Source organism: Seriola dumerili, unplaced genomic scaffold (assembly GCF_002260705.1).
Source record: "Seriola dumerili isolate Sdu_G_001 unplaced genomic scaffold, Sdu_1.0 BDQW01000723.1, whole genome shotgun sequence".
Lineage (NCBI taxonomy): Eukaryota > Metazoa > Chordata > Actinopteri > Carangiformes > Carangidae > Seriola > Seriola dumerili.
In genome coordinates, this window is record NW_019174978.1 from 44,889 (window position 1) to 57,631 (window position 12,743).

General features: G+C 41.7%; 2 protein-coding genes across 2 annotated transcripts in view; both read right to left on the bottom strand.

The window, feature by feature from the left end:
- Positions 1-418: 418 nt before the first annotated feature.
- Positions 419-6,053, bottom strand: LOC111236803 (RNA-binding protein 24-like). The gene is made up of 4 exons (XM_022765663.1): positions 5,760-6,053; positions 5,327-5,450; positions 4,912-4,966; positions 419-2,053 (listed from the first exon to the last, which is right to left on the bottom strand). Exons 1-4 carry the CDS (start codon positions 5,928-5,930, stop codon positions 1,693-1,695), a joined length of 711 nt encoding a protein of 236 aa, XP_022621384.1. The 5' UTR covers positions 5,931-6,053; the 3' UTR covers positions 419-1,692.
- Positions 6,054-7,882: 1,829 nt separating this feature from the next.
- Positions 7,883-12,743, bottom strand: part of kif13a (kinesin family member 13A) — a 43,072-nt gene continuing 38,211 nt past the window's right edge. The window contains exons 38-39 of the mRNA XM_022765653.1: positions 10,430-11,654; positions 7,883-9,510 (exon numbers count right to left, since the gene is read on the bottom strand). Coding sequence (XP_022621374.1) covers positions 9,377-9,510; positions 10,430-11,654 — 1,359 coding nt within the window. The 3' untranslated portion in view covers positions 7,883-9,376. The remainder of the gene's footprint in view (positions 9,511-10,429; positions 11,655-12,743) is intronic.

Here is a 12,743-nt window from a genome sequence, read left to right on the forward strand (position 1 = left end):
ATGTGAAATTCATTCTTAGTTAGTGACCAGGCCTCCTGAGATGCAGGACGCATATCCTTGCCAGTTGAGTTTCTATCTTTCTTTTGAAATATATATCACAGAAACATGAGACTCTTTCTTGCTGACAGTGGTCGGATTATATGACTGGGGTGATTAAATATATATGTATATATGAGCTGTGCTTCGCATTGTAGTGGCACTAATAACACAATAACAGCACCTAACAGAGCAGTAGACGCAGTTTATACTTCATGGCAGTTGTTTAAGATGTATACATGCATCATTTTACCATCACCTGCTACCGTTTTATATTCTTTATCCACAACTGTGACCATCACGTTACATGAATTCATCAAACAAACAAAAGGCTGTGAGCAAAATAAACATTACATAAAACACAGAAGAATAAAAAAAAAAGTTGAAGGTAAATTTCCTTTTATTTCGCAAATTAAATTGTTGCATTATTTTGAGTCATGCATTACAAAATGCAAGGTGAAATGGGTGATGACCTTGCATTAGAAAACATTTAACGTCAAAGACATCAAATGTAAAAAATTCAAAAAGTTAACAGTTGTCACACTGTCCTTTACCAAACTGGTCAAGTATAAAAAGCGACATTAAAGAATTAAGGATATATTTTAGACAACATTAAATCTACAGAAAACAAAAAAAGCATTGGAGTTATTGCTACCTTTCCACTCATATATTGTTCTTTATACATAGTATAGCCATTGTTAAGCCAAGTTTAAACATTCTTAAACAACATATGCTCTTGATCATGAGAAATGCAGCAGCACATGTGGACATGTTCCGTAGTAGGCTTCATACTAATAATACATGAACACAAATAAAGGGTTTTTTACTGTAAGGCTCCATAATAAATACATAAATAGCATAATTTAAAAGGCACATTATGAAACATTTTCTTCAAAATGAAAGATTCACATTCAACAATGTTTCTTCCCTTCTGCTGAGTTTACTTGAGGTGCAATTTAAAAAGGGAAGAAAAGTGAGTGCTTTTACCAGCTTCAGCTGTCACTTCAACATTTTGTCTTATGTGCTACCAAGAAAATACATTTTAAAATGAACTAGCTGAGGATGTCTAATCTATCTCACTCCAAACAGTTATTAAAAAAAGAGAACAATCCTAACAAAACTTCTCTATCAGTGTCTGCATAGCTTTGTCAAACAAAATACTGGTCCAAAACTATGAAATACTGAAAACTGCATGATGATGTAACATGCTGTTCTCATATCTGTATGCAAGTGTTTTGGTTTGTTTTCAAAGAAGTGGGGAAGAAACCTGATCATAAGACATAAATGTAAATGGGAATTTTATACAAATTCCACTGAAATATATATATATACACAAAATTCTGCAATTCAGCAATCCAGTGAGTCTACTTCAATTAACATTAAATATATCTACTACTGAATAAATATTAAATATTCAAATATATTCAATAGTGACAAAATACTGATCTCGCTTGAATAAAATATAGAGCAATCCCTCAGTTGTCTCCACATTTTTGGTGATTTTCTTCAGGCTCTTTGGTAGAAGGACTGCTAAGATAAAACCTGGGAGTGACAACCATCATTCAGCTTCTACTGTTTTCCCCCTCCTAACTTTGCACTCTTCATGAGAAGAGGGGACCTCCCCTGCTTTCCTCATTTATAGTAGTTTTTATGATTTTACTGCATGCGATCTGTCTGGAGCTGCTGAGGTTGGTACTGGCTGAAGGCTGCAGCAGCGGCGGCAGCTCCTGGGGTGGCAGCAGTGGCGAGCGGCTGCTGGACAGCGTATCCATACCCTGCTGTAGTCATGTAGCTTGTCGGTGCTGGTGAGGCCGCGTACGGATACTGCTCATAGGCAGCTGCGGCGGCGGCAGCAGTTGCAGCAGCCGCAGAGTACTGAGCGTACGTTGCTCCGGTATAGTCAAGGTACGGGGAAGTGGCAGCAGCAGCTGTTGCTGTAGCAGCAGAAGGTTGTACATGAGGGATCACCACACTGGGTTGGACAAAGGCCTGAGGGTAGACGTAGTGAGCAGGGAGCCTGTAGGACACAAAGACACACAGGGTCAAAGCAGAGCCACAGCCAGTCATCTGTCCAACGCTGAAACTAAATTCTGGAAAACTGAAAAGCAGGCGCCACAAATACGTCAAATCCAGTCCTCAGAACACAGCAAATCCATTCATTAACAACTGAAAAAAACCTACCTAGAAATGAAAAGTTAAGGAAGCAGCAAAACCACAAAGAAACACAAGCGCAGCTTTTAATTTCAAAAAGCGCCTGAATCTGAAAGACAGTAAGGCATTAAAAGAAGACACAGCCCAGCTCTGCACCCAGTGTTTCACTGAAAACTGTATTTGACAAAATGCGAGCTTATCGCACAACACCACAACATATCAAGATAAGAAGTGGACATTATTCTGTCCACATACTGCCACACCAACACCACACATACAGGCATGCTCACACATGTTAATAGGTCCTTAAACACAAACAAATACGGAAAAAATAGTCTTTCTATGTCTTTAAAACGGAGCAGCAAATGAATGCAATAAATTGCAATGCAGTCAATGTAGCTGCAGAGTTAACCATACGGTATCTCAACAAGTGGGTGCTTGGTTGTATTAGCTTGTGCAGAGGCCTTGTTGTGTCTCTTTGTTTGAAAGCTAATCCAGTTAGCTATTTTAAAGAAAGAAAGTGGAGTAAGAGCAGCAGATTTCCATTGGAAGAGCAATATTCTGTATATAGACCAGGTTATAAAGGGATAAATACAAGCCTAGGTATCTGGCTAAATTTGGTCCCACTTTAAACTTGTGTTAAATTCACCCTCATTAAATATATTGAGGAGCAGGTGTGAAACTGTTATATCTGTCCATAGAAAAGTGCCCCCTCCCCCTTCTTACAGACATACACCCCCACACAAACATACACGCGCAAACTTGACTGACAAGGGAGGCTGGAAGCATGCTATTTTTGCTCCCCTTGTCAACTCCAAAGGACAAGCTGATCTTCTCCTTCAGTGACACATGGCAGTGGACTGGTCATCTGTAATGGCTGCGTACACCGCTCTACTGCCTCAGTGGCTTTCCTGAATTTACTTATTTATCATCGGACTGGAGGCGTCCTTGCTGATCAAGAGGTGGTGCTCTTGTTACAAAGTGGGATGCATTGCTGTAAAAAGCAGCTAACCGCTTTGTACTGCTGCTGCATAATGATCACAAAAAAAAAGTTAGTTTGCCTATAAATCTAAGCACATGTATAATTTTCAATTTGATAAGATAGGAACAAACATGTTATCCATTCTTTGGGATTTGACATTGTTTTAATATCAAGAGTTCAAGTGTTAAAAGGGCACAGCTGATTTAAGCCATGTCTACTGAAAGAGACGGGATGAACATTTTGTGGTCCTGCACGTCGAGAGCTAAATAAAGGTGCTTTGTAAATCACCAGGACACATGGGTAATCCCCAGCACATAACCAAAAGGCTTCATGGGCACATGGCTCTGCCCACCTGTTGTCCACAGCTGAGCGGCCCTGTCTGTGCCATACATTATTAACAGTGCTGCTGAGTGACTCCCATTTTCCATCTGAATTTGAGAGGCCATGGAGATCACTGTAGCCAACAGCTGCTGCCTAAGAGACCGGCTAAGATCTCTGTCTCCAACCTACAGTGTACTGAACGTTTGTCTATGTATAAAAAGAAAGACAAGACTTTTTTGTTGGTTTATCACAAAGTGATAATGAATCCATAATTGCATATGTAGTTAGTTAACATCTAAAAACTGTTTTATACAGAGTATGACCCAGCTTTAATTTGGAGCCATTTTACCATCATAAAAACATTGGGGGGAATTGAACATATTCTTCTTTGCTTTTCTGGGGTGGAAACACTATATGTGCATGTTCTCACTCCCCCTGCACATTTAGAGGATAGAGGATATTTTCGGTTTACCAGGAAAAAAAGTACGCTCAGTATCGCGTAGCTGTAGACGTAAGCTACAAGTGAAAGCAATGGGTTAATAAAAAATAAAAAAAATTAAAAAAAGGGAAAAGAAAACACAGCATCATGGGTAAGGAAACAGAAAAAGAACTCCCACATGCAAGCCAGTGTTTGTTTTGTTGTAGGGGATCGATTTTGAAAATGAACACAGTGTGAGTGATCATCAGCCCCCATTTGACAACAAAACACGATCAACTTAATGTTAACTAAAAAACTGGGGGGGGGACACAGGCTAAAGCACAAATCAATCATTAAAAAAGGGAAAAGAATCAACACCCCATTGCAGAGTTACAACTCCCTATCAAAAACTCACAAAGTCTGCACAAAAACCTCCTGCACCCCCCACCTCCCCCACTGCAAGTAGAAATAAGCACACAGTTAAGCTGAACACCACATCATACTGAAAACAAGGCACACACCAATCTATGTACTATGGAAAACTGAAAAAAAAAAAAAAAAAGAAAGAAAAAAACATAAGACTTCCATGCATCTAGTCACCATTTCAGTTCGTTTGTGTATGTCAGAGTATACAGGTAACACTTTAGTGCTCTGCCCAATGCAGACTCAGCTATTCCTCAAATCATCATGTCCCTTCATCAGCTATTTTAACCGTTACCGACCCTGTCAGATCAGAGAGAGATAGACAACATGAAGTCAAGTCCTGTAGTGGCTGGGGACAAACGTTCACTTCCTTCACAGTCAACGCCAAGCAGAGGAGCACACATCAACACTCACATGTCCTCAATCAGGATTAAATAGGTGGAGGCAATGATAAAATACATGTTTACAACAATAAAAACAGATTATAGAAGATCATAAAAGGCAATAGCAGATTTCATTTTTTCTCCATTTCATACAGAAGATTTTGTGAAAGACGTGGAAGCTGTGCAGCTTAACATACCCATAAGGTCTTTGGATGAATGCTGGATGGATCTGAGGCACGCCAAATGCAAAACCTGGAATTAAAACAAATTATTACCATTAAGCTTTTGTTTAAAATCTTAAAGTTTCTTTCTTTGCACTGGAGATGATGTTCAAAAGAGTGGTCTGATCCTGTGCAAGACTGCGTGTCCCTTCCAAGACAACAGAAAAACTGAAACCGAGTAAGTCAGTTTACAGGAAGCTCTCATGCTTCAAACATCAGAATAATGATGTAATTCTAAGCTCTATCTTATATTTATATCTACCTCTAGCAGGATACTTTTATTAACTCCACATAGCAGTGGTGGCCCCTGCGTGCGACTGTGTAAAGGGCTGCCATCTTGGGATGGCACATTGAGTATTTAGCCTCTGGCTGTGTGAAATGAGCCCCTCACCTGGCTGTATGACCCTAGGCTTGGCCCCCAGGTAGGCCAGGTTCACATTGGCTTTCCTTCCATCTATAATGGGGTTGGGGTCCTTACAGGCTCGATCAGCGGAGGCCCGGTCTGCCATGGTCACCTATAAGAAAGTCAATTCACCACATGGAGATATTTTACTGTATAGTTTGGTCACAGTGATCAACAGGCACCCAAAAATAACTTCACTTCATAATGTGTGGTCACATGTCTCATCCAGTACCAGTGCTGTTCAGCTCTGCCACAGTAACACTTGCAAATGGCCTGTTTCTAACCTGGCAGAGCAGTCAACGGTATAATCGACTCTTTCAGCCTCGATGGGCGCCAATAGTTATTCAATTGACCTGATCACCGACTGTGCACGTGTGCAAGCTACTTGAAACTCGAGTCATATCAACAGGTTTTTACTTACGAATCCATAACCTCTGGATTTGCCCGTCTGCCGATCAGTGATGACCACAGCCTCCTCGATGTCTCCAAACACTTCGAAATATTTCCTGAGACTTGAGTCCGTTGTGTGATAAGGAAGACCTCCCACAAAGATCTTGGTGAAGGTGGTGTCTTTCTGTGCCGAGTGCATCATGTATGTATATGTGTGTGGGTGTGTGTGTGTGTGTATCTGTATATAAGTGATTTCCTGGAAGTTTTAAGGTCAAATAAAGTAAGGAAAAGCGTTCAGATGTGCAGGGAGAGAGTCTGCAGCGCGGACAGGCAGCCCCCTCGGTGGTGTGACTGTGGATCTGAAGAAGGAGGAGGAGGAGGCGGAGGTGGACACCTGTTAGTTTGTCGCGGGAGGTTTCCCAGTTGTCAGTGTGACACAGATACTTAACTCCACCCAGATCCAGACCACTGTGTTCAGGAGACCTACTGTTGCACAGCTGCTAAAACAGTGGCAAGGACACACGCGGCTGCACAAGACAAGCAGAGAAAAACCAATTTTCTCATTTTCACATTCCTCATTTTCACAGTAAAGTGAGAGGGGGGAGGGAGAGGGGTTGAGGCACGTTTGAGAAGGATTTTTAGATTCATCAGAGACAACATGGATTGGGTGTAAAATCATTAAAGCTACAGACAGTGGGAACTAGAGCAATCCACACGGGGTTGCTTAATCACTTCCTGGGTTCTAACCAGGATTTTGCAAACTGCAAACCTTTTTTTTTCCATTCACTGGATTTTTCATATTTTATTCATTTATTGAAAACTGTTTGTGTAAAGTGTATTCCTAAACACATGGGTCTAAGTGCTGTTTGAAACACTGCCAGGAAAACATTTCAGGTGGAAAATACTTAAGTCTTTGGTCTGAAGGTGTTTTTCTAAATGTAAAAACGACCCATTAAAAAGTTATTTTTTTTTACGATCCCAGCTGCCAATGTATAAATCAACACATTTAACATTTACAGCATTATTTCTGTCCACATGTAATGTCTACTATTGGTTGTGTCCATCCACTGCTAACACATGAATATTTTTATAATATGGCGCAAGATTTGAAAAAAATACATCAGTTGACCCCCTGTGACACGATAATTGGTGAGATGAACTCAAATGTGATATCGGCCTAATTATGAGAAAACGTATATTTGGCAGCGTTTGCAAAACTACACCGATTTGCACTGCTAATAGTGGGTGAGGACTTGAAAACATAAGAGACCTTCAATTGAGTGGCTCATTCCATGCATGGGGCAGTCCACTGTGCCTGCATCATTTGTGGGTGACAACATGTTTACATGGTTGTTGTTTACGTCTCTATATCAGCCACAGACAGGATAAGTTCAAGGGGACCATTGCACCACATTATGTAACCAGAAAGTAGAGCACACATGACTGTAGTAAAGGAAACACTGTTTGCATGTTCTTTGTAAAATTTACTGCATATTAACATAATTTAAAGTATGTATTTTAAAGTATTTTTGGCTAAATATACAAAAAAAGTTGTTTTCCAAGAATGTATTCACACAAAATCATATTTCAAATAACTACAACATCCTCTGCAAATCTATTCCCCGTGTGTGACCACTTTACATATGGACATAAGGGCCATATGTAAAGGGCCATTAGGAAATAAGATATTTTTTTGTTTTAGGGAACTGGAGCATAGTGTGGATTGCTGTGTCACACTGTGCATATTAAAATGACATCGTGGATACACTTGGGAACTCAAAACAACTGACAACCGCAAGACTGTGCCGAATTTGAAGGGAAAGGTAAGACTTGAGAAGATCTTTGTCGGCGAGATGAGATTCACAGGTGAATAAATTATGGGACATTTTTTGCTTTTCACGGCACATGTTGATGTTAAAGGAAATTTTGCGCCTCTGTTCACATACAATATATACTTATACTTTGTGAGGACAATCAAAATTCCTTCAGAATATCTCTTTTGGAAGCACAATGAAATGCCATGGGTCAACACTTTATATACCCAGTGTCTGCTATACTAAAATATTAAGCTATACTGCTAAAAAATACACAATACACAACCAAGATGAATGAATAAAGAGTCGACACAGTGCTTTGATTGTAAATGTTCTATTCTAGAACATTTTGTACCAATTAAAACAGTTTGAGATACATTATAAATACAATTCTGTACATTATAATAGTGTAAATACTATGTTCAAATACATTTCTATTTACAACTCCTTCTCAGGGAGAGCAGCTTTGTTCTCTTCTTTAAAGTAAGGTCTTGGGTTTCTTTCAATTTCTTGAATATATAACTATTTCTTGTCAGTTCCACAGTTCACCACTTCCATAAAAATATAAGTTCATCGGACAACTTCTCTCCATAACTACACTACTTTTGCACCGTTTTCCCTCGCCTGATACTGTCCAGCACCCATTCATCCAACCGCCCATGTGAAAAATTGCATCATTGAGTACCTTTTGACATGTAGTGTTAAACATCAGTCAGTTAAAATATAAAATGCAGATGAACAGTCAGTTAAAAAGGTATTCAATCAATCAGTCAACGAGGCTGGATGGCATTTTGAATGCCTCTGGGCATCATGATATACATACACAGGTTTCAGGTCCATACAGATTGTTATTGTTTATAACTCAGCGAACTTGTTATGGAGTTCATTGAGTAGTCTGGGGTTTATGTGCCTTTCTTTGTGGGAACAGGGCAATAAGGCATCAGTATATCCAGGCCTTATACAAAGCCTAGCTGCTTCGTTCCACGGATTAAAGTGATGACACACGTTGCTTCAGTCACTTCAGTTACTTCAGTTAGAAAATATTTCATCAGTCCAATATGGAAGACAGTCGATGAACTCTCCAAGAATCCTTTCCAGTGCAAGCATTCAAACATTAACAGTCTCATGCTGGATGGGGATTATTTCCTCCACAGTGTTACAGTACTTCAACAGGATAATTTAATGTCATAACTGCAATCAAACACTGAAAGCAACTCAGGTTTTGCAGTTTTGTCCTCCGTTCAGGGTATGTGGCATTACTCCTAGAGATATGGCACTAAGCTTTACTTGGACACATAGATATATAGTGAATACCTCCACATATGTACATTAGAAAAATAACATATTACTCATAACAGCAGATATGGAACCGTAGTTCTTTGGTTACCCCTGACGTATCATATTGATGTAAATATCAATGTTTATTAACAGTAGTACATTCTTAATCTTCATTTCCCAGATTACTCCACTATGAGCCTCAGGGGTGGATGCATTGTCTTATAAAAAATATTATATATACTGTTCAGAAACCAATTTAAGAAAAAGTACGTGGGTAATGTTTCCATATGGACTCCCAGTTAAAAGTTAAGTTCTCTATCAAAAATATCAACGTATAGAAAAGTCAGACATGTGCATAGAGAAGTTTCAGTGAACAGTAATTAGGATATACCTTCATTAAATGCACAGGTCAGGTACGTGTCAGGAAAGCAGACACGCCAACAGAATACATCAGCTCAGAGACTGAAGTCAGCCCGCAGTTCACCCATAGGCACTGGATCTGAGGACCACGCTCAGGTCTCTGCTTTCCCTCAGAAAGCTGGTCCTTCTTTGGGTCCTATCTGATCAGAGTCTGGGGTTCTGTGTCCATGGAGGGCGGTCCTCTGGTGAGACGAGATGGCTTGACAAACACACCGTGGCCTGGGGGGCAGCGGAAGTACACTCTGCCCTGGACAGTCCCGTTGTGCTTTCCTACAGGAGGGCCAAGTATAACAGATTTAGAGACTTTAGTGGATCATTTGTTTTTCCTGAATTTCTTACTATGTTACATTTAGAGCGTTTGCATAAAAAAGCGGGTTTCCTAATAAATAACCATGAGTCAGTCTGTTGATGACTACCACACCAGATAGCCTGGATGATTAAACTTATGTGTAAGCCTCCTGTGTTAATTAATTCACCACTAAAGCACTCATCTTTCATAATGTGACACATTTCTGAGGGAAAAGAATATGTGGTCAGGGCCACAAGTGAGCAAAAACAAAAAACAGAGCTATAGAGGACTGCTGGCCTCCACCCACACCTCCCTTACCTGTTTTGTTGGATCAGGAGGCAGAGGAGAGGAAATGAATAAATTAGACCTAACCTACCCTCTTTTGAAAATGTAGAATATGTTTCTGTTTGACCCACGAGCTAACAGTGCAGTTTTATTTGATGGTCGCCCCAAATCAAATTTCATTGGATAATTTAATGTACTTGCCCTCAAGTTCACACATTATCACATTATTACATTATCACCCGCCTTGTGAGGAAACGTACATGGTATGTACGGTATTCCTAAATAACTTCAAATTACCAATAATAAAAATAAGCAGGCAATTTTTGGCCCATTTTCATCTGGTCATCCAGATATTGACTTCAATATTTGAGGGTTAATTAAAAACGCCACAGAAAGACAAACATCTATGATGAAGATCCCTCAGGATATGTACTGAGTGGAGCATTTAACAGTTGAAAAATGAACTTGTCGGTGCTCTCTGGTGAACAGACTACGTGATAACGACGCTATTTCTAGATTATCTGAAACATATGTTAATCTTAAATTGTTCCATTATAAACATACATTTGTTGGGCACTAGTAACGGTTATTTTTTGGGGCAAAATCATTACTCACCCACTGCCATGTCCAGCTTCACACCAATCCAGATGCCCTTAGCAAACTCTACCCCTCCAACGTAGTGGACTGTTCCTCTCCTCTTCCCCACCCACACCTGTTCCCCGGGGGCCATCCAGTCAGGAAGCTGAGCCACAGGGGTGCTTTCATCCCCGCTGGAGTCCCCCGAGGGCTCCGCACTGCTGGGGTTAGGGCTGGGGCAGGGACTCCCGTGGGGCAGGTCTCCTTGTGCTGGCTCCTGGATGGGAGGTTCTCCTCCTGCTCGCGGAGCTGGGGCAGAGGATGGGGCTGTAGATGGAGGGGTGACTAGGGATGGTGATGCTGGAGGTGGGACTGATGCAGAGGGAATTATTTGGGCTGGAGATGGAGCTGGGACTTTGTCAGACGCACTTACTGGAGCTCTGACTGAGGTGCAAACTACAGTTGAGTTAGGGCAGGACACAGGTACACTAACAGAGTCTTCATTGTCAGGACATTTGCATATTGCATTTTCAGGATTAGATGTGTCGATAATTCCAGGGACAACAGAGGAGTCTTGATTGCCAGTGTCACGTTTTTCTGCATTATCTGGTTTCTTCTGCTCCAAACCCTCCTGCTCCCATCCCTCTGTAAAATGTCCTAAATCACTCTCTCCAATACTGTCATCAGCCCCTTTAAAGTCAGTGAATTCCTGGCTGGTGCTGAGAACACAGTTGTGAGGCAGAGGGAATGTTGGCTGCTTGTCTGTGCAATTAAGAATACTGACAGATGAGGAGCCCTGATGGTGAGTGAGTTGTTCCTGTAGCCCACGTGCTGATGGAGGAGGCAGTTGGGCGTCACTCCCTGCAGAAACACTTTTGGTTTGGGTGCAGCCTCGTCCAGCGGGACAGCCGAGGGGGTCCTGGGTGTCTCTGGAGGTGCAGCTGAGGTGGTCAGAGCTCTCACTGGCACTGAAAGGCATGTCAGACAGCGTGGCGTTGGAGGCACTGTGTGAAAAGTAGCCACTAGTGCAACTGCTGGCCGTGGGGCTTCGTGGCACCTCTCTCTCTCCGCTCCCGCCTCCGCACCGGCTTCCCTTCATGTCAGAACGAGAGGGTAAAAACCCCTCCTGGCTCTCCAGAGTGGCGTTGTAGATCTCAAAGTTTGCAAAGTCCTCTGGGATATAAGGCTGGAAGCCGCTGTGGTCCTGAGGGCCCCGATTGAGATTCAGAGTCATGTGCACATCTGTCTCCTCGTCCTCAGAGTCCTGCTGATCAAAACAACAGCAGCAGGACGAAAAGACACATCCCACCAGACACGATGTCAGTTCGAGCCTGTATAGAGCAACAGCCTGTACACTTTTTTAAAAGTAAATGAAGACAACGATTAAATGGCATAGGATGTGATAATGGAAAATGAAAGTGATGTACGAATTTAAGATGCGGCTCTGTTTCAGGTGTTTGTTGCTGTACCACTGTAGTCAAATGCATGTTCTGTCAACTTAACAATATGCACTGTTCACAGATATATAATATGAGCACTATATTATCCCTTTTTAAACACTGTTAAAGCAGCTGGAACACATTTCTGATGCTGTTCATGAAATGTAGTTACATAGGCTACTGTCCAATTCCTTGGGCCAATTAATAATAAACGGAAAAAAAAACCAAACACTACAAAAACTTTTATCTTTGGCTTGCACACTGTCTAAACACAGTCTGTGACTGCAATAGCTGGTGTTATATCTTGTTTTTGTCTGCATACGTGTGTGACTCTCAGTGGAAATACTGCCAGTTCATAGAAAGACTCATTGGCCCTGGTGCCAGCACAGAGACTGCTAGGAAAAGAGAACATGTGTAATCCTGTGTGACACTTACAGCAGTGTGGACATGTTTCATGTGTGTGTAAAACCCTTACAGTAACCCTCAAGGCGGTGTGTGCTGGTGTGTGGAGCACTTACAGCAGTGTGTGGCAGTGTGTGGCTGAGCTGTCTGCTGGTGGGAGTGGAGGTGGAGGTGGGGGTGGAGGTGGAGGTGGAGGTGGAAGGCTTGCAGTGGCCCTCGCTGCCTGCCCTGGGTCGGCGCCAGGGGCAGGGAGGGGGGAGCAGTGCAGGGCTGTCCACACATGAGCGCATGCTCTGCGGATGGGTCAGAACAACAGCACACACTTCACACACACACACACACAGCATGCATGGAGCTGGGCAAGCCAGTTACACAGTTAGTGGCATGCAGTTTAATATTTCAAAAAAAAAAAAAAAAACAATGCTTGAAGTGTCCAAGGTGTGTGAGCAGTACTTTTCATTGCACCAAAACTTCTTTTGCACAGTGCACGGTCCATATGTCTTTTAGCTTCT

Bases quoted from the DNA above. Each gene is read 5' to 3' on its own strand.
- LOC111236803 (XM_022765663.1), bottom strand. From the start codon at position 5,930: ATGATGCACTCGGCACAGAAAGACACCACCTTCACCAAGATCTTTGTG. The intron at 4,967-5,326 runs GTGAGGGGCTCA...TTTTAATTCCAG, and splicing joins GCCTAGGGTCATACAGCCAG to GTTTTGCATTTGGCGTGCCT. The intron at 2,054-4,911 runs GTATGTTAAGCT...TGTGTCCTACAG, and splicing joins TTCATCCAAAGACCTTATGG to GCTCCCTGCTCACTACGTCT.